Below are 18,363 nucleotides of genomic sequence, written 5' to 3'. Positions count from 1 at the left end.
CCAAAAAGGGCATGTGTTCTTGTGTACAAGCTGTTCTAGCTTTCCCTGCAATATGTGGGTCACCAAGATTATACATAGCTGGAACTAGAAAAACATTTCAGATCACCATGTGCATCATCAATTCAAGGCTCAATGTAAAAGAGCAGAGTCTTAAGCCCAGTTTTTCCTCTTGTGTATCAATTAATTATAAAATAGCGTTTTACTTAAAAAGTGCATTAACATAGAAGAAAAGATTAAAAAAAAATTTAATATGGTTTAGAAGAAGAATAAAGGAGCTAATAATTGATTGACTCAGAGACAAGTGTGTTTAAGCTAGTCTTCGAATTTTCCTGTCGCTGCATAGAATCAATGGTATGCCAAGAATTTCTGCAACCTCTATGAGGGCACCTATACTTCTGACAACACATGAGATAATATTGTTTTGGTACAAGGAGTAATGCCTATACAAAGTATACAATTAACTGCCAAAAAGCAGTGCAAAAGAATAATCTAACCATCCATGGGATAAGGGATCTCCAAGGTAATGGACAGAACAAATCAGGGGTCATACCATAGCTCTACATATTACAACTGCCAAAACTATAGCTCTCCAATTTCTTTTCCAACAAAGTGTCCAGAAAATAGCTTGAGTGGCAAGGCTGCCATGCCTTTCTGTTTTGGAAACTCTGTCTTCTCTCACCACCACGTCAAAATTTTATGCTCTTAGCTAGGCGTCAGACAACAGAAACTAATCCAGCTCCTGATAGCACTCAGCAATCACAAGCCATCCTAAAATCTTATATGCTTTTAGGTACCAGACAAGACCCGATAAGGCAGCAGATGATCTGTGTTCTCAGCAGCCCATCCACCTGTTTCACATAGAGCACCAAGTATGCTGAACCTTTGTCTTCTACCTTATCATCTGTGAAAATAGCATCGCAATTACAGCATCAATTAGAGCTTCAACTTTCCTACGATATTTGATAATCAAATAGAGGGTACCCACTCGCTCCAATATCATATCAGCAGCAAAAGGGACCAACAGGGAAAAGCCCATGAATCCTGTTTATCTCAAAACAGCCTCCCTGGTAAGACCAAAGTTACACCTGTAAATTCTACTGTGTAGATCCTGGAAAGGTTTTCTCTCAATCTTGTCAATGCTTTCTAAACAGGATATACTCCATAACAGCTCTAGATAAACCTGCTCCACTGCTACTGACAACAGCCACCTCAGCAGACACTAACATAAAAGGGAAGGGAATTCCACCTTCAGAGTGGCATTACCACATCAAACACCACAAGATCTGAATGCTAATGTGATTGCCACCATAAAACCAACCTGAAGCAGTTGAAAATGAAACCCAACCAGTTTTCAGATGCTCATCCTGACACTCGAACTTGAAGAAAGAAGGTCCACAGTCAACCTCTTGCTCATGTAGCAGCAACACAGACAGCCACCTCCAATAACTTAGAACCGCTAAAAATAACTACAACTTATAACTACAAAGAAAAATACAATGCTTCCTTTTGATTACTAAAAATAACTCTGAAAGCAACTGTTCAATTCATAAACAGATAGCATGCTTTTCTGTGTCTGTGAAAAGAAAAACATTAATGTATATGACTATCATCACATGAACTTGCTCAGATTAAAGATGTATTGCAGCACGTGCTCCAGATTAAAGAAATAGTACAATTCATGAACAGATAGTATGTTTCTCCTGTGTTTATGAACAGAAAGACATTGATGTACGACGGTCATCATATGGACTTGCCAAAATTGAAAAGAGGAACTGCAGCACATGCTTCATATGACAGAACTTTTAAACTAAACGTCTAAAGGTCAGTATCTCAAGTTATGCAGCATCAGAGATGCACATATCTAAGGGACAATAATGGCGGACACTAAACAACAAATTTTTACTTCACCTGAATCTTAAGCATCGTCAACTAGTAGATAGTTATGCACGCATCCAAGAAGCACATCAACCTGCCAACCTAATAGCAGTATAACAACTCTTACACAGAATTGTGTTGACGGCCTCACATGTGGATCTTGTGATGTAGGTAAAGGCTAATTGGATTTATGGAATCACCAAATGTCGCTTTTCTTACAACCCCTAACATCACTAATACCTACAAAATATAGATCGTACGGTATTTATCCTTTCGCCTGACCTTAATTACCAATTATGCCTCAAAATGCAAGACTATACCTCATGTTCATGTTTTAGATATGCATAACACATAGTGAGACACATAATAGACAAGTCCTTCACAAGCATCCTAGCTGAAAGACATGATTAGAAATAGTCAAACAACATTTCAAGAGTTTCTATGGGAGTGTTGGGATTCAATACAGATTTGACACAAGTAATGCTTGCTTGAACGTGTCATCATGCTTAGCTCTATTAATGAAGTCACACATTCAGTATGAACCAGAATAGACATACCAACATATCAAGCTTCACAATGTAAGGAAAATGTTAATAGTAAAAAAGAAAGAAGGAAGAAACAACCTTACTTGGTATGGCCAACTATATTTTTCCAGTTTGCAAAGGAGATGAGCCACGCAACACCAAAACAAAAATCAAACAGACTTCAGTGTACTTTTCCTCCTCTTGACAAGCCCATTCATTAGGGCAATATATGCAGATCTGTGAACAGCAATACCCTTCTTAGTCATTTCTCCATATATGTGCATGGCATCTTTGAATCTCCCTTTAGTACATAGCTCAGTTATCTGCTCTGCAGTAGCAATAGAACTTTGATCAAACTGATCTGATGATTCACCAGCGGCATCTTGCTCTTTGTTTATTGCTGCAGGTAGGTCAAATGATATTCCCATTTCAGCCATTTTTGGCAGGAGCTCCTTCGCTTCATTTATTCTTCCCACATCAGCAAATGCACCAACAATGGCATTATATGTGTAACTGTCAGGCTCTAGCTTCTTTTCTTGCATTTCAGCAACAAGGCCCAATGCCTCATCCAGCCTCCCTTCTTTACATAAGGCCGTTATCAATGTGTTGTAAGTTACTGCATCAAGAACTTTCCCCTTCGATATCCATGTTTTAAATAGCTTGATAGCTTTTGAAAGCATCCTTTCCCTGCAAAGCCCACGAAGAAGAATATTGCATGTATAGATGCCAGGTTTGAATGATTTCTCAACCATTTTATTGTGAAAGAGAAATGCTTTCTCAATATTTCCCTCCCAGCAGTAGCCTTGAATAATTGTGTTGTAGGTAATTTCATCAGGGACCAACCCATTCTCCAAAAGCTCATTGAGTTTCCCCATTGCTTGTTCAGTTTTTCCAGTCTTGCAAAGCCCTGCTATCACAGAGTTGTATGTGATAATGCTGGGACAAATACCTTTTTCTTTCATCTCACTCCAGAGCTTGAGAGCTGTGTCCACATTTTCATCTTTAAAGTAACCGACAATTAGAGTGCCATAACTAACTTCATCGACAATATAACCTCGCTTTACTGCACTCTTAAGTAAGTCACGTGCCTCATTAAGCATCCTTTGTTGACAAAGAGAGTGAAGAGCAGTATTCAGAGTCACAGTATCCATTTTCAAACCTTTACCACCCATTTCGTTCATCATTCTAAAAGCTTCAGCCAAGTTCCCAGCTTTGCAGTATCTGCTTATCAAAGTGTTGTAGGTTAGACAATCTGGAGAAAACCCATCCTCTTCCATCCTACGTAAAACATCACTAGCTTCACGCATCTTCCCTGCATTACTATACCACTTAACCACGATATTATGAGTAACCTCATTTAGTTTCACTCCTCTTCCTTTCATCTCCTCAAGCAACTGAAAAGCCTCAGAACTCTTTCCATTTTCGAAGCACCCGTTAATCAAAGTATTATAAGTAACCACATCGGGATACAATTTCAACCCCTCCATATCGTCACGAAGCTTAAAGGCCTCATTAATCCTTCCCTCATTGCACAACCCGTTAATCAACATATTGTAAGTCCAAATGTCAGGCAACAAACTATTTTGGGTCATCAACTCAGTGATCTTAGCAGCATCCTTCAACCACCCCATTTTACAGTACCCATTAACCAAGATATTATACGTATTCCTATCCGGAACCAACCCACTGTTCTTCATATCGAGCAATAAATCACGAACCTCTTGCAACCTACCCTTCTTACCTAAGGCATCCAATATCGTATTATAACTCACACTATCTGGTTCACAACCAAACTCCCTCATTTCATTCAACAAATTAGTAGCATCTCTGAACTTATATTCCAAACAATATCCGCTTATCAAGATATTAAAAGTATTTGTATTTGTCTTAACGCCGAGCTTAAGAGCATCATTCAATAACTCTTTACAAAAATGGACTGAGTGGGTGGAAGGGTACTTTACCAGCGAATTCAAGAGGGTATTGAGAGTGAGTAGATTCGGGCGAAGGCGGAGGCGCTTCATCTTCTTGAAAACCATGGCGGCGAGGTGGGTGTGGCCGCATTGGCAGTAGGCACCAATGGAAGTGTCCAAAAGGGCATTATTGGGCGGAGGGAGGGATTTGGAGGGGTGGAGGAGGTGGTGGTGGAGGTTGTGGCGGGGGTGATCGGAAGAAATGAAGGAAAGGAGGAGGGCCTTGGCATCGGCAAATTTGTTGCGGCGGAAGAGGGAATTGAGGAGGGAGATTAGGGAAGGGAGGGGGAGGGTGAGGCAGGGCTTGTGGGATTGCACCAGCTTGAAGAAAGAGAGGAGGGAAGTGGAGTGGGAGGAGAGGAGGGTGGGGGAAGTGAAAATGGAGTGGAGGATCGGTGGGGTTAGGTGGGGGAGATAAGGGCGGAGGAGGGCGGAGTTGGGCGGCAATAAGGGGCTTTTTTGGGTGGTGAGGAGGTTGGTGATGGTGGTGATCAGTTGAGAAGGGTTTAAGGAGGGGTTTGGAGGGGGATTTGGGTTCATTTTCTGTGATTCAAGGTTTGATTCATTGAGGAAGCAAATTCCGTTAGATTGCTTAAACTCGAAAGAAGTACCACTACCGGAGCAGAAGAAAGATTATTGACCCAAGTATTATTCGTGTGCCACAAAAGTGAAAAACATATCCAATTCTTTTGCACCGGCACAAGAAAAGCACAGGTGAACATAGCGGAAACGATGAATGCGGCCGGTATTGAGTATCTCTTTTATTGGGTACAATTATTTTTTGGTGACATGCAAGTTCTTAAATTTCTCAACTCGAATATATATATATATATATATAAGCCTCGGGTCAGCTCAGCCGGTGAATCCATGGGATATTCCTCGTGGTGGCACAGGTTCAAGTCTAACTTCACATATCGCCTGTATGCTCTTAGGGGGCGGGGTACACAGGTGCAAAGGGATTAGTCGAGCTCTTTACGGATTGATCCGGACACCCTTTGTGTTAAATATATATATATATATATTCTACGCATCATCAGTCTGAAAGTAGGACCCGACTGTGATGACAATAAGGAAAATGATCTACTCAACAACGTTTAATTTTTTTTTTTTACAACGAATATTTTCTAACCATTTACAATGATCATTTTCTGGCCATTTTACAACGGACATTATTGACAACAGACATTTTAGTTTTCTCCCCATAAATACATAAGGCATTTTTTTTTATTTCACTTCGCAATCTCCTACTCCTTATTCATTGTCTTAATCCTCTTTCCATAATTTTCTAAAATTTCAGTATTTTGTCATTATGATGAGAATTTTAGTATTTCTAAAAGTAATTAATTTCAAAATAATAAATTTATTTATTTACCGGATATGAGTTGTGTATTATTAAAATAAATATTTGATATACTTGTGAACCCTTCCTTTTTTTTTTTTTTTGTCAACTTGTGAACCCTTCCTAACAGAATTTACCCTGTAATGTAATTCATTGCAGGTAAGAGTATAATAAAAAGGAAATAGTGAAGTACTGGCGTTGCATGTATTACTGTGGATGCCTGCAGAATAAAGAGTGAGGGCCCACCAAAATCCTCCTCTTTTTTTCTGACTGTAAGCTGTTCTTCTTCTTCTGCCACAATATTACACTAGTAGCAGTACTGAAGTCGTAGCTCCAAAAATGGAATCTTCCAACGGTTCAACGACGTCGCAGCCGGCGCCGGCGGTGGTGAAGCTGAAACCCATTGAAGCCACTCCAGAAACCTTCCAAGAATTCGGCCAAGTGATTGAGGCCAGCCCTGATGGTGAAGAGTTTGGCCCTGCTGACGCTCAACTTGACCTCTCCCGTGGGATTCCAAGGTTCCCTCTTCCCCTCCCCCTCCCCGGTCTCTGTCTCTCTCTATCCATCTCCTTGTTTGATTTTGATGTTAATTGTGAATTTGCAATAATTAATTGATGTATTAAAAAATTGCCTTGAGAGCTATTTGGGGGCGTTGAGTTCGTTTGGGTTTCTGCTAAATTTATTTGCTTTTGTTTTGGGAGAAGTGGACTTCTCATTGGCATACTGTTTCATTGCTAGTGTTAATTTCTTTGGTTTTCAGAAGATATAATACCTAAGAACATAACAATTATGTGCATGCATTGTAGTACTACGTTAATAAAATTTCAGCAACGGATAGTTTTTCTGTATTGATTAATCGAAGGATTAAGTATACAAGTCCATTCAAACATAGGGCGCAAGGTCATTTCTGCACTTTTTTCTAAATTCTATCTTGCTATTATTAAAAAACTTGACATGGAAAAATAGCAGCTTGCATGTTTCATTTCATTTTTCTAGCGCCTTCTTACTGACAGGGAGCTAGGCTTTTAAAGGAGACAATTTGGGTCAGTGTCAAGCATGCTTAACTTTTCATGGGTACCCAATAATCAATTGAGGAGTCCAAATTTCCTCTTTCATGCTATGACACCTAACAAAAGTTGGCACCACAATAAGAACCATTTTTCATACACGCGATATTTTTGCTCTTTTCAACTGGACAAAGTAACTTCTTTTATTCGTGCTTTCTATGTATGCCTACTTTTCCAGGTTTTATATTATGCATCTTGAAGGTAGGGCTCTCAAGTTTTCCAACATAACCCATCATGCTAATGTCACCCAGTGTTTGGGTTCAATTGGTGGCAATGTCTGGTATCTTGGAGTTGCTAAACCATCGATTGTCGATCCAAGTGAAATTAAGGGCACAACAGGGGCGGACGTTATACAATCACATTGCGGCCATTACCATGTTCCTCCCTCTGTTGATGATGTGCGTGCTTTCAGAATTTCAGGTCCTAAGTTTCTGAAGTTGAATCGTGGTACGTGGCACGCAGGGCCTCTGTTTAAGCAAGATGCAATGGACTTTTACAACCTAGAACTCAGCAACACCAATGTAAGCAATTTTTTAAGTCAGTCGATTTATACTGCTTTTTCTTTTTGTGATTTCTGTCAATTACTTGGCATCCTCTTCAATTCACCTGTATAGTTTAAATTGATGTTGTCAGTCCTAGTATGATTTACTTGTTCTTGGGGGTGTGTAATGAGATTCAGTCCAACAATCTGGCTTCCTTCATACTGTACTGTGAAACTCGATAAACTTGATTGTGGAAGTGATTATGTCCTTTATTAGGAATTTAAATGCATAGCAAATGTTGGAATAGACATCTTTAGCTTCTTTGCAATTTTAAGATGCCATTACTATATGGACAAAGCATAAGAGAAAGCTTGGATTGAAGGTGTTGATGGGGTTCAGCTATTTGCCGAGGAAAAGATAGCACCATCTTCACTTTATTTGTCAGATTCAAAACTTAAAAATAATAATAATAAAAACATGGCCAGAGTTATATCCGATGCCTTGACCATTATGCACCTTGGAGTAAAAGCTGGATCGAAACATATAGGTTCTACAGTCAAACAAAAGATGTAGTAGTGCTCATCCAAAAAGTTTCCCAGACACAAATTAGTGTACCACTAAGAATAGTGAACATTCTTCATAACTCTAATAATCAGCTAGAGAGAAAAGGTAAATTGATCTAAAATGACATAAGTGTTGCTTTCGTGGCAAAGAGTGGAAGATAATCTTGGCTGTGTGAATCTTAAACCATTTAATCTTCTTAAAGCTTTTCTACTCCTATCGCCTTCTGTTTTCATCATTTCCCTTGGGGTTAAGTACGCTAAATGTTAGTTGTGCAATGCTGGCTAGAGCATCAATGAATCAATAGTGGGGGTAATTGATAAATGAGAAGAAGAACCATTCTTTCTTTCAGAAGTTGATGAGAGCAACATGTTCAGCGACCAAAAGTTCTCTCTGTACAAGTTCTTTACAACATTGTGGAAGTCAATACATGCCATACTAAAGCAAAGAGGGCTATTGATCTCTCTCATCTAATCCTATGATCTTGCTTTGCTCTAGAGTGTTCAACTTACTGAATCAAAATATTTTCTTGTAAATAAATGCTGCTAAATAGTTAAGAGGCTAGATCTAATTATAGGTTCAGTTTAGCAATAAGTATATATATTTTATTTGGACCAGGGCACTGTGAATCTTAGGAGAAATTTTTTCGTCATCTTTGCCCATCAGCATTAATTTGTTAAGCCAGCCATTCTCAAAGGCTTGTTAGTCCAGATAAGTTTTGTGGTTGTGTATTTAACTTATGCTATGTGTGCATCTGCATTTTGTTGTCTTCAAAATAGCCTTTCTTCAAGAATGTGACGTTACTTGCTCTTTTTCAGGTGGTTGACCACACAACACATAACTTTGTTAAGAAGAATAACGTGGTCTTTATGTTGGATGACTAGCAAACTTCCTCCAACCGGGTGTCATCAAACTGTAACATAATATGCTGTTTTACACTTTCCTTCTTTTTCGTTTTGCCTGTTGTACATCTTCTACCCAAGTGAGAGGCGCTTTGTTACTGAACATTTGTTTTTCCGAAAGTAATAAGCAAAAGCTGCTCACATAAGCTTATATTTGATGCTTTTTTCTGTGTTTCTCGTTCACTTCTATATCTTTTTTGGGCTGTTGCCACCATCAACTTTTGGGTGCATCTACAGCTTTAAATTTCCTGGTGATAGTTGCAGTATGAGAGACCTTCCTACTAACAGTATCTGCAGCTTAAATCTTCTTTTGATGTGGATTCTGAGGCGGAAAGATGTAGTACCAATTTTTGTTGGAGCCTTGAGATCTCCCACCCTTGATGGTACTAGCGTGCAATCTGTACTCCTAAATGTTAACCAGTAGAGGTATAAACGACTCCAGTTGTGTTGAGCAGCACTGCTGCCGATAAATTTTGTTTATTTGTGATAACGAACTTGAAACTGCGTTCAAGGTTGAAATGTCCCTTGTTTTATTTTTTTTCAAGTTCAACTGCAACTATAGGTTGTGTATTGAGCACATAAATTCCAAATACAAAATTTCAAATTTGTTGAGCCGAAGGCTGAATTTGAAATTTTTACTGATTTTGAATCTTGGTCATGTATGGCAAGTAATCGGCAAAACTAACCCGACGATCTCTTATCAAACTGAATTCAATTCAAATATCGAGAAATTAGATTGTCTTTCAATTCAATTCATGTGCAGTAATCACCATTGTGGGGCTCGGATCACTTAATGTACCTTATTTCTGGTCTTCCTCTTCTTCCGCTTCTCTCTGTTACCCTATAGTTCCAATTTTCTATACTACATCATTGGTTAACAAATTATTTGTCGTAAATATTCCGCAGATTTGGCTTATCGTTCATCGAATTCTGAAGGTAATAATTGGTATTTTGGTGTTAATTTATATTCCATTTGCGATTGATCGACGTAGGACAAACGAAACAAGGGATGAAAAGTGAAAACATGCATTTGCAATCAGGTCAACTGGAAAGTGATAGAAAACGAAGCATGAACTAAATAAAAAGGACTTCAGGAGTCGGGAATTGGTATGGTAATCCAGATTCGGATTCAACTGTGCGCCTTCGCCCTTTCTTTAGGAAAGACTCTGGCTGCTACCTTTATTTATCATAGTGGACCAATGATCAAAGGTAGGATGATATCCCCTCCAAGTATTCAGCCACTAGTAATCGATAAATGGGTTGTTCCAGACATTTGACGAACTGCAACTTGTACCTCTACTGGTAAACTTCCTGTGGTTTTTCATTTACAACTTCATACATATATGAATGGTGAAGTCAGAACAAGCCACAAGTGCAAGCCCATAAGAACTAATACGTTGGGATGCATTTCTATAATTGATTCAATAACTCAAAGTTACAGGCGAAGTTTATACCTACTCCTTCAGAACTAGAAGCTGCTACTATTAACCAGTAACGATCTTGATGGAATACTGAGAAAAATTTTAAATCTATTGTCGATTACCCAATTTGCCTTTTAGAAAAAAGAATCCCTGCAAGATTGATTCCACAGACAACTAACTTCATTCACTCTGGGGTGCAAGATTGATTCCTGCACTTGTGTATCATTTTTTTTTCTTGTGATTATGTTAAGTTGAACTGGAAAAATAGTTTCCAGCATGTTTTTCTTTTACTTCTGGAATGTCTTCCTAATCAGTCATATCTTTTTTTTTTTTTAACATAAAAAGTAAATTTTACTAACGAGATTGCTAGAAATCGTCTAATACAGTTTGGTTTAGTTTCCATCACAGAAATTTGCACTAATAGCACGGGACATACTTAGCTTTTTATTTCTACCCTACAATTAATCATGTAAAGCCTAATATGCTTTGCTTGCTAATAGAGGAGGTGGAAGTATACCCTTTGCAATGTGAGGTAAAGTCCTGCCAGCCAGAATGAAACTTAAATAATCATGAAAACTACTCAGACAACTCAAGTTTGACGGATTTACCTCATACTGTCAAGAACTGCTTTCAGAACAAGCTTCGTACCGGTACACCGAACACCAACCCAATCTCGAATTCTTGCAACTACGAAAACAGCCACCTTTACCTTCTATTCCGTCATTTCTGCCAGAAGGAACAAGGTCAGTGACATATCCAATGTGCTTTTCTGTTTCCTCAAAATAAAGATGCTCTATAGCATGCTTTTTTGCTTACCACAACATTTTCTCTCTTCCAAACAGCAGTTGTAACCATTCCACAACTAGAACAGAAGCTACTATAAAATCAAAGATGCTTAAAATGGCAGATAACCATGTAACAAGGCAGCATCACATGGAGTTTCAAGATGCACATCTCATTTTGACCTCTATATGATCCCTCTTCAGTGAATATTTCAGTCAGACTTGAGCTATTAAGCAATATTCAAATTACCTGAAAAAATATTATGTGGTTTGAAAAAAAATTGCTCTACTAGAGTAGAGATATATTCCTAGGCAAAGCCAATTTCATCCTCTGGATTACAAAGGAGAGGAATTAGAACGAGGCAATGAATTCTAAACTACTAAATTCAGTCAACATCCTTCTTTCAGTAATGGAACACTTTGGTTTCTAGAATGTTAGATATCAAGCCGATGATACACAGAGAATTCCAATGGAATGAGTTTCTGAATCTGGTACAAGATACCTTAACTTAATGTTATTATCAGAAAGGCCAGATTAAAGCACAACTCTCCTTCTATACAGCATTATTAGGACAGATATCCCATGTGCCTTGTATATTCTAACAAATCCACCCTGACTTGCAGAGCCTATAATCTGGGAGTTGTTACCACCTTTAAGCATCAAAGAGTATAATTTAAAAAAAAAAAAAAAAAAAGATGCTTGTTTCTTACCGGTTTCCAGAGCAGAATTACATCCATTCAGGTAAAGACAGCCTCCACAAATTCAAAATGAATATATGATTAATATATGCGTTTTACTAAAATACTGAGAGGAGTAGGAGATCCAACCTGGCAGAACAGTGAAAATTCCACTTTCAGTGCTAAACCGAATTTTAAGATCAACGTCAAACTTAGCAATAATCACACAAATTAACCATTTCTTTTCTTGAAACTTGACATTCTTAATTACTCAAGCCCAGAATAGTGTACCAGCATAAGTTGGCACACAGCAAAAGACGAAGATAAGCATATAGGAGTTTTCAATGACACACATGCAGGACCAGCAAAAGAAAGATTAAACAACAAAATAACACTATGAATTCAAGGTCATAAAATGAAAACTTTTACAAGCACACAGGAAAATTTTAGTACAACAGTTTATTGATCTATCAAAAAGGCATTCAACACTCTAAAATTCTCAAAGGCATCAAGCTTTACATGTCGATTAGACCTTAGATTGAATGTAAACTACTACCATAAAAGGACACAAACTGTTCAACAGCGTGAGCAAACCATAGTTAATAAAAAGAAACATGTATACCAGTTAATGAGCTGTCTGGGGCAATATCTAGTAGTAAATTACAATCCACTCATTTAAAACAGCACCACAAACAAAATAATTTTTCATTGCAACTAGAATGAAAAGTACATGAGAGCCAAATGGAACAAGCACATCAATATCTGGAATACCCTGCCACAAAACTAAACTAAAGCATAATAATGGGGAAATTATCAGACAATATCTCCATAGTTGCAAACCAAAACCTTAAGTTGACAGATAACCTAAAGGAGATAAAAAAGAAATAAACTGTCCAAGACAAGGGAGAAAAAGTCCTAGTCTAATCACTTGAAGATCCGTCATCATCTTCGCGCGCTGTCACAACCTTCTCTATAAACCTCTTCCTGACTCCATCAAGAACATCTTTCTTAGACTGGTCACCCCCACCCTGACCATCATTGAGAACTGGATCCGACTGACAGAGAACTAATGCAACACCTAAAGATTTGGAAATGCAGTTTATGAAATCAGTCAGAGAAAATAGCAGATTCGATTTACAAAAGATTAAAATAGGGAATCAAATAGTTATCATATTCTCAGTCCCTCCGCTAGTTAATCCTAATCTAAACAAAAAACAATAAGAACCATGAATATTCCATAAAACACAGGTTTCAAGGCAATATAGACATCAACTTCCATTAGAAGATATCAAGAGTTGCAGAAGCCTAAACTTCCAACATACCTTCAGGTGTGCATTTCCGACCAAAGCTACGGAGACCCACATAGTTTGCTTTGACTGCACTGTTGTTGTACACCAAAAGAGTTGGAATATTTTGATCAGGATAGTTAGGAATGCAGTCAGTAGATATAATTTTCACAAACTTGGTTGCCGGATATCTTTGAGCCAGTTCTTCCAAACATTGCAAAAGAAGCTCACAATCGGCGTGTCTATCAGAAAATGTGTAGTGTTAAACAATGTAGTACCTCCAACATAAAAAGTTACTAAATTTTGAACCAATATTTAAAAAATTTAAAATCACCACAAAGATAATAGTGAAGAGGAAAACAGTGCTTAATAAGTTATAATTACCCGTCCTTGTAAAGAACCACCACAACCCAAACATCTGCTGGTGCTTGTGAAACTTCTCGCACAAAATCAGATCCAGAAATCGGCATCACTGACCCAAACCTCGCAATTTTGGCTAATTCTCTCATCTCTGCCAACCTATTCTTCCTTTGCAAAGTCACCAAAACACCTATTAGCTTCCACATTTACTGAAACTACACCAATTCAATAGCTCATTTTTCTCAAGATGCACCTAATTTTTCACCTCAATTACTGAAGAACTAAGTTCCACAACTGTTACCTAAATTCAAAATCTCTTTAGATGGGAAATAATTCCAATATAATCCTAATTACCAAGAAATTTAAAAAATGAAATTAACTTTCAATCCTCAGTTACTGAAATCCCAATATATGTATGAAGACAATTCAACGACCAAATACAGGAAAATCAAAAGGCCCACCACCCCAAAAATGAAAAAAGTTAAGAGGTACCTGTATTCTTGGAGGAAGCGATCATCGTCAAGATCATCTTCAAGGTCTTCAAGTTCTTCTTCGGTCTTGTCATCGACCCAGGCCTTGTCTTTGGGCTTTGAGTCGGGGTCTTCGGCTGGGGTGAAAGAAGGGGGCTTGAAAGCAGGGGCTTTGGGAGGAAGGTTCCCTAATTTTCTCTGGATATCGTCCCATTGCGTCGAGGCACCTTCCAGATCCTTGTACACAAAATGGTAATCTGCCATTATTTTTGTTGAAAATAATGCCCTTGTTGACAATCCTTATACTCCAACAGATCTAGGAATCCTCAAACAAAGTGATCTCTTCCACTATGCGCATCTGGATGAATGGAATTATGCCCACTAATGTCCGATATATTTTTGAAATATTGTAATCCTGATGAATTAAAATAATAAAGATGAATTCAGGATTATGTTTTGAATAAGTATATTGGTAATTAAAATTTGAGGAAAAGTAATAGGAAGATTGGAAAATGTGTAATGTAATGTATTTAATAGTGCAATACGAAAAAGCAATGATGATTAGTAGGCGTGAAAGTGGTGATGATTAGTAGTGTAATATGTTCAATAGAGTTGAATCCTTAATGTCGGGAGCTCTCCCAATAACATAGATATATCTTGAGATATAGAACTCATATGACCATGACTCTTAAAGATTGTGTGATTTGTGGATGTCTAGAGAGACCTGTAGTTGTTTGAGAAGATGCAATGGTATGAGACGGAGCACGTGCTTTATAGTCACAGCTTTGTATGTGCATCAAAATCAACCATAAATTCAGCTATGGTAGGTTGGAACCATAGCTTTGCATTGTACAAAATTAAGGATGCTGTCATCTAATACTGTGATAAATTGTTGAAGCCAAACACTTCCTAATTGGAGAAAAACACAATTCAGTTGAACGCAATAACGCTATCATAGAAAAAAAAATATGAGAAAGGAATTATCGAATAAGTAAAGAGGCTAGTTGATCCCTAGACAATCGTTGATGTTCCCATAAATATATTTATACATAAACAATTTTGGATGATTACTAATCATCACCGGGGCAAGAATTAAGAAAAAAAGGAATTCAAACTGTCAAATGCACACTGATCGTGGTTGGAAAGATATTATCTTGCGTCTTGATCATGACAGTATAGGAGAAAAGCGAAAAAGCAGTCATCTCAAGTAGTTAATCAACTTTCAAACACTCTTCATCCTAGAAATTCAGCCAGTAATTCTGTCAGAAGTACCATATCACAAGTGATTATTTAAAACAAGATCAATGAAAAGAATCTTAGGAGCGATTTGAAATTTTGAAAAATGTGACAATATTGTAAAACAAGTACACTGGAGTCATCTAACTGGTTTTCATCATTTTATAAGAAAGAACAAGGGTATGTGATCACTTGAAATTCAAAAACTCAAATTAAAACATATTTCAAATAAAAGATAAAAATGTAATCCCCTAACAAAGTTGACGTTAACTGTTTAAACAACCAGTCAAATAGAAAGTTGAAACTCCCGTGGATTATATGAGGGTATACCACTTAAAAGTATAATGTTGCAGATTTAATATTGAAGGCCTTATGAGGTGAACCATTTTATGTTGTCAACTTACAATGAATCGACTCTAAACATTTCAAGCTGATGTAATCTGAAACGCAAACTTTAAGAAAGGAGCTGATGTAATCTGGAATGCATACCAAAATGAACCATTTTTAAGAAAATTTTCTTTTGGTTGCTAATATTCGAATAAAATGCTAGGTCCTAATAAATGCTATAGTGAAACTATAGTCAAATTTCAGCCCAATCCATAATATTCGAACAAAATGCTAGGTCCTAATCAATGCTATACTGAACAATAGTTTGTCAAATTCCAACTATTGCCAACCCCATTGCTCACCTCAAATTCAATTTTGAAAGTTCTATCAACCTCCCTATATGGGGAAACCAACCCAGATACAAAATAAAAAAAAAATTCTTTTGCGGCAAGACTTCACACTGAGTTGATAGAGCATCTTACCTTCACGGAACTTGTATGCAAAATTCAACATTAAGCAAAAGTAGCAGTCTTCGATACCCCTTTATGTCAATACAATGCAAACCATAAAATGGTTTTACCTGGGAACAGAATGTTAAAAGATATAAGAGCGTCGGCATAAAAACCTTAATTTACTGTTTGTTTCTTAATGACCATACCAACAAAATTATAAACAATAATATTTTCCAATTATATAGAGTTACCATTTTGGAAAATGGTCAATGGTTCTCAAAAAGAGAGAACAAATGATCTTCTATATTTGCACTTGTCAAACCAGAAAATACATTATTCACATAATTTAATACATTATTCAAGAAGAAGAAAGAGATGTAAATTTTTAAAGCCAATGTCACCACTGAATTTGAGAATAAGAAGCAAAAACACCAAAAACATGAGAATTTTGATACATTGATGACCACTTAACTCCTTTTTGACCTCAACCAAGTTCCAGTGATTCTAGAATTCTACTGATTTAAAAAACATTGGAATGATATATAAATAATTTTAAAAAATAATACAACGATGAAACTAATAATAAAGGACAAAGTACAAAATATGACTACTCTTGCAATATGTAAGAAAAATATTAACAGATCATTTTCTGTGTTTAACAACTATTTTTAACTGCCTAAACTCTTGCAATTTTAGTCCATCTGCTGCCAAATAACTTTTGTGCCTGCATATCATCTCTAAATTATATAATACACTTCCCATAACAAGAAAATTGGTCATTTGGCTTGAAATGATTAGATTGGTTAAATATGCAATCTTAGAGAACATGTTATCTGATGGAAAACCAAATTTATGGTATACAAAGTCAAAGAAATTTCAAATACACACACACACACACAAACACCAAAACACATACACTAAGCATCAATAGCATCTTCCAGTTATTCCTTCAATTGATTTCAAAAAGTTGAATGATTTCATAAAGACGAACAAGTAGCTAAGAATAAATGCATAATTTAGTATTTCTAAGAAAAATGGCAATTTACTTACCGCTTCTAGCCTGTACAAAAAATCTAATATTTGGGACTTCTTCTTTGGCAAATGTTTTACTACCTACAAGCATCAAAACCATTTATATTAGTCGTATTAAGCAAAAACTGCCCCTAGGTAGAAAGCAATTGGTTAGTTTGTACGACTTAGATTCATAAGATAGATATTGATAAGTCCTATCAAGAAAAGTACTATTTTCAGTTGGCCGTTGCTGCGAGAAACCTGGCAATTAAGTAGACATAAAACCACCAAAACAGATCCACCACTTCATGATGTAATAAAGATACAAAACAAACAGAGAACAAACCTTCTCATACATAACTGCCCTAAAGATCCAAGATGTAAATAGTGAAATCCATAAATTGGTATTTAGGCCTACAACAACACAAACTGTGGAGAACAGTTTTTCAAGTTGAAAGATAGAATTCAAATTACTTTAGGGTTGACTGTCTAAAAATTATTCAGCCTAAGAATCCTAAAACTACTGTGGTCGACGTATTACAAATTTCCCTACATGATTACCTACCTAAGCACAACATTGAAGCCTTAATTTTGAAATATATGTCTAGCTCCAATACAAATTCAGTAGCCAAACCAGCCAAGTTTGAAAAAGAAACTTTTTCAAGTCAACGCTGATAAAATTAGTCCAGCCATTACAGCAGTTTCAGTCTAATTAAGCAGAATTGAACATAAAGACATCATGGATACAAAAACAAGAGACCAAAAAAATCCCAACAATGGCAGGAAAAGACTCAAAACAAGAAATAACCAGACACTATTCACTAAATTTGGAGTAATTTACCTTACTCCAGGGGTTAAAAAAAAGGTTCCTACTCATTCCTTTCTCCAGATTTAATTCACCGACAAAAACTTAAGCAAAATTGATTAAATTAGATCAAAGAATGTTTATAGCGCAAAAACACTACGGCTCAACTAATTTGTTCAACATCTATTCTCTCGTAACAACTCAGCAGATGCTCAAGAATAAGAAAGAAAAAGGAAATATTCCAAATGGGTCCAAGTGCGTAGAGACTGAGTTTTTTTTAAAGTTCTAAAAAAATTTAAGAAAATAAAAGAGCAGACGACACCTCCGGAGAACAGAATAAAATCCAGTAGATCTACAAGCCATTTGTAACGTATCTCAGAGAAAAAATAAAAGAGAAAATAAAGGTCCGAAAATAAAACTTGTGATACCGATAATGGTTGCAACCAGTCATGAAAAGTGAGTAGTCGAAGAAAATTTCGACAAAAACCTGCAAAATAACAAAATAATTATGGCAAAAAAGAAAGAAGAAATTAGGCATAAAATAGATAGAAATACTTCAGCAAGAAAATGAAACCAGTACCATGGAAACCTACAGATCCAAACAATAGAAAAGAAAACGATAGCAACAAAATAGATCGTAAATAACTACTTTAATAAAAGGAAAAAATAAAGGCTGTATAGAGAAAGGTTGTAAAAAAATTAAAAATGAAAATTAGGCTAATTAAGAGAGAAAGAGAAAGGAAAATACCCTTTAACCTGCAAGAAGAAGACCAATGTATGACCTCTGATTTGTCTTGCACTGTTGTTTAATGTTT

General features: G+C 36.7%; 3 protein-coding genes across 7 annotated transcripts; 1 reads left to right on the top strand and 2 right to left on the bottom strand.

Moving 5' to 3' along the window:
* Positions 1 to 307: 307 nt before the first annotated feature.
* On the bottom strand, positions 308 to 4,986 carry LOC113782715 (pentatricopeptide repeat-containing protein At2g16880). Of its 3 annotated transcripts, XM_027328622.1 has the most exons (3): positions 2,499 to 4,986; positions 1,319 to 1,446; positions 308 to 1,219 (listed from the first exon to the last, which is right to left on the bottom strand). In XM_027328622.1, the coding sequence occupies exon 1, from the start codon at positions 4,907 to 4,909 to the stop codon at positions 2,570 to 2,572; it is 2,340 nt and encodes a 779-aa protein (XP_027184423.1). In that variant the 5' UTR covers positions 4,910 to 4,986; the 3' UTR covers positions 308 to 1,219; positions 1,319 to 1,446; positions 2,499 to 2,569. The 3 variants fall into 3 exon arrangements, with proteins under 3 accessions (XP_027184423.1, XP_027184421.1, XP_027184422.1); XM_027328620.1 differs by having other exon boundaries at positions 308 to 1,446; XM_027328621.1 differs by having other exon boundaries at positions 308 to 1,376; positions 2,504 to 4,986.
* A 949-nt stretch (positions 4,987 to 5,935) lies between these two features.
* Positions 5,936 to 8,882, top strand: LOC113783103. The gene is made up of 3 exons (XM_027329140.1): positions 5,936 to 6,226; positions 6,954 to 7,296; positions 8,637 to 8,882. The coding sequence occupies exons 1-3, from the start codon at positions 6,048 to 6,050 to the stop codon at positions 8,700 to 8,702; spliced, it is 588 nt and encodes a 195-aa protein (XP_027184941.1). The 5' UTR covers positions 5,936 to 6,047; the 3' UTR covers positions 8,703 to 8,882.
* A 3,369-nt stretch (positions 8,883 to 12,251) lies between these two features.
* On the bottom strand, positions 12,252 to 18,361 carry LOC113783003 (phosducin-like protein 3). Of its 3 annotated transcripts, none has more exons than XM_027329004.1 (8): positions 18,297 to 18,361; positions 17,977 to 18,035; positions 16,783 to 16,845; positions 15,763 to 15,860; positions 13,740 to 14,132; positions 13,272 to 13,415; positions 12,924 to 13,129; positions 12,252 to 12,679 (listed from the first exon to the last, which is right to left on the bottom strand). In XM_027329004.1, exons 5-8 carry the CDS (start codon positions 13,979 to 13,981, stop codon positions 12,522 to 12,524), a joined length of 750 nt encoding a protein of 249 aa, XP_027184805.1. In that variant the 5' UTR covers positions 13,982 to 14,132; positions 15,763 to 15,860; positions 16,783 to 16,845; positions 17,977 to 18,035; positions 18,297 to 18,361; the 3' UTR covers positions 12,252 to 12,521. The 3 variants fall into 3 exon arrangements, with proteins under 3 accessions (XP_027184805.1, XP_027184806.1, XP_027184807.1); XM_027329005.1 differs by having other exon boundaries at positions 18,305 to 18,348; XM_027329006.1 differs by lacking the exon at positions 16,783 to 16,845.
* Positions 18,362 to 18,363: the final 2 nt, after the last annotated feature.

This window comes from Coffea eugenioides, chromosome 9 (genome assembly GCF_003713205.1).
Source record: "Coffea eugenioides isolate CCC68of chromosome 9, Ceug_1.0, whole genome shotgun sequence".
NCBI classification, from domain to species: Eukaryota; Viridiplantae; Streptophyta; class Magnoliopsida; order Gentianales; family Rubiaceae; genus Coffea; species Coffea eugenioides.
Note: the sequence above shows the minus strand (reverse complement) of the source record. Positions and strands in the feature narration are given on the sequence as shown.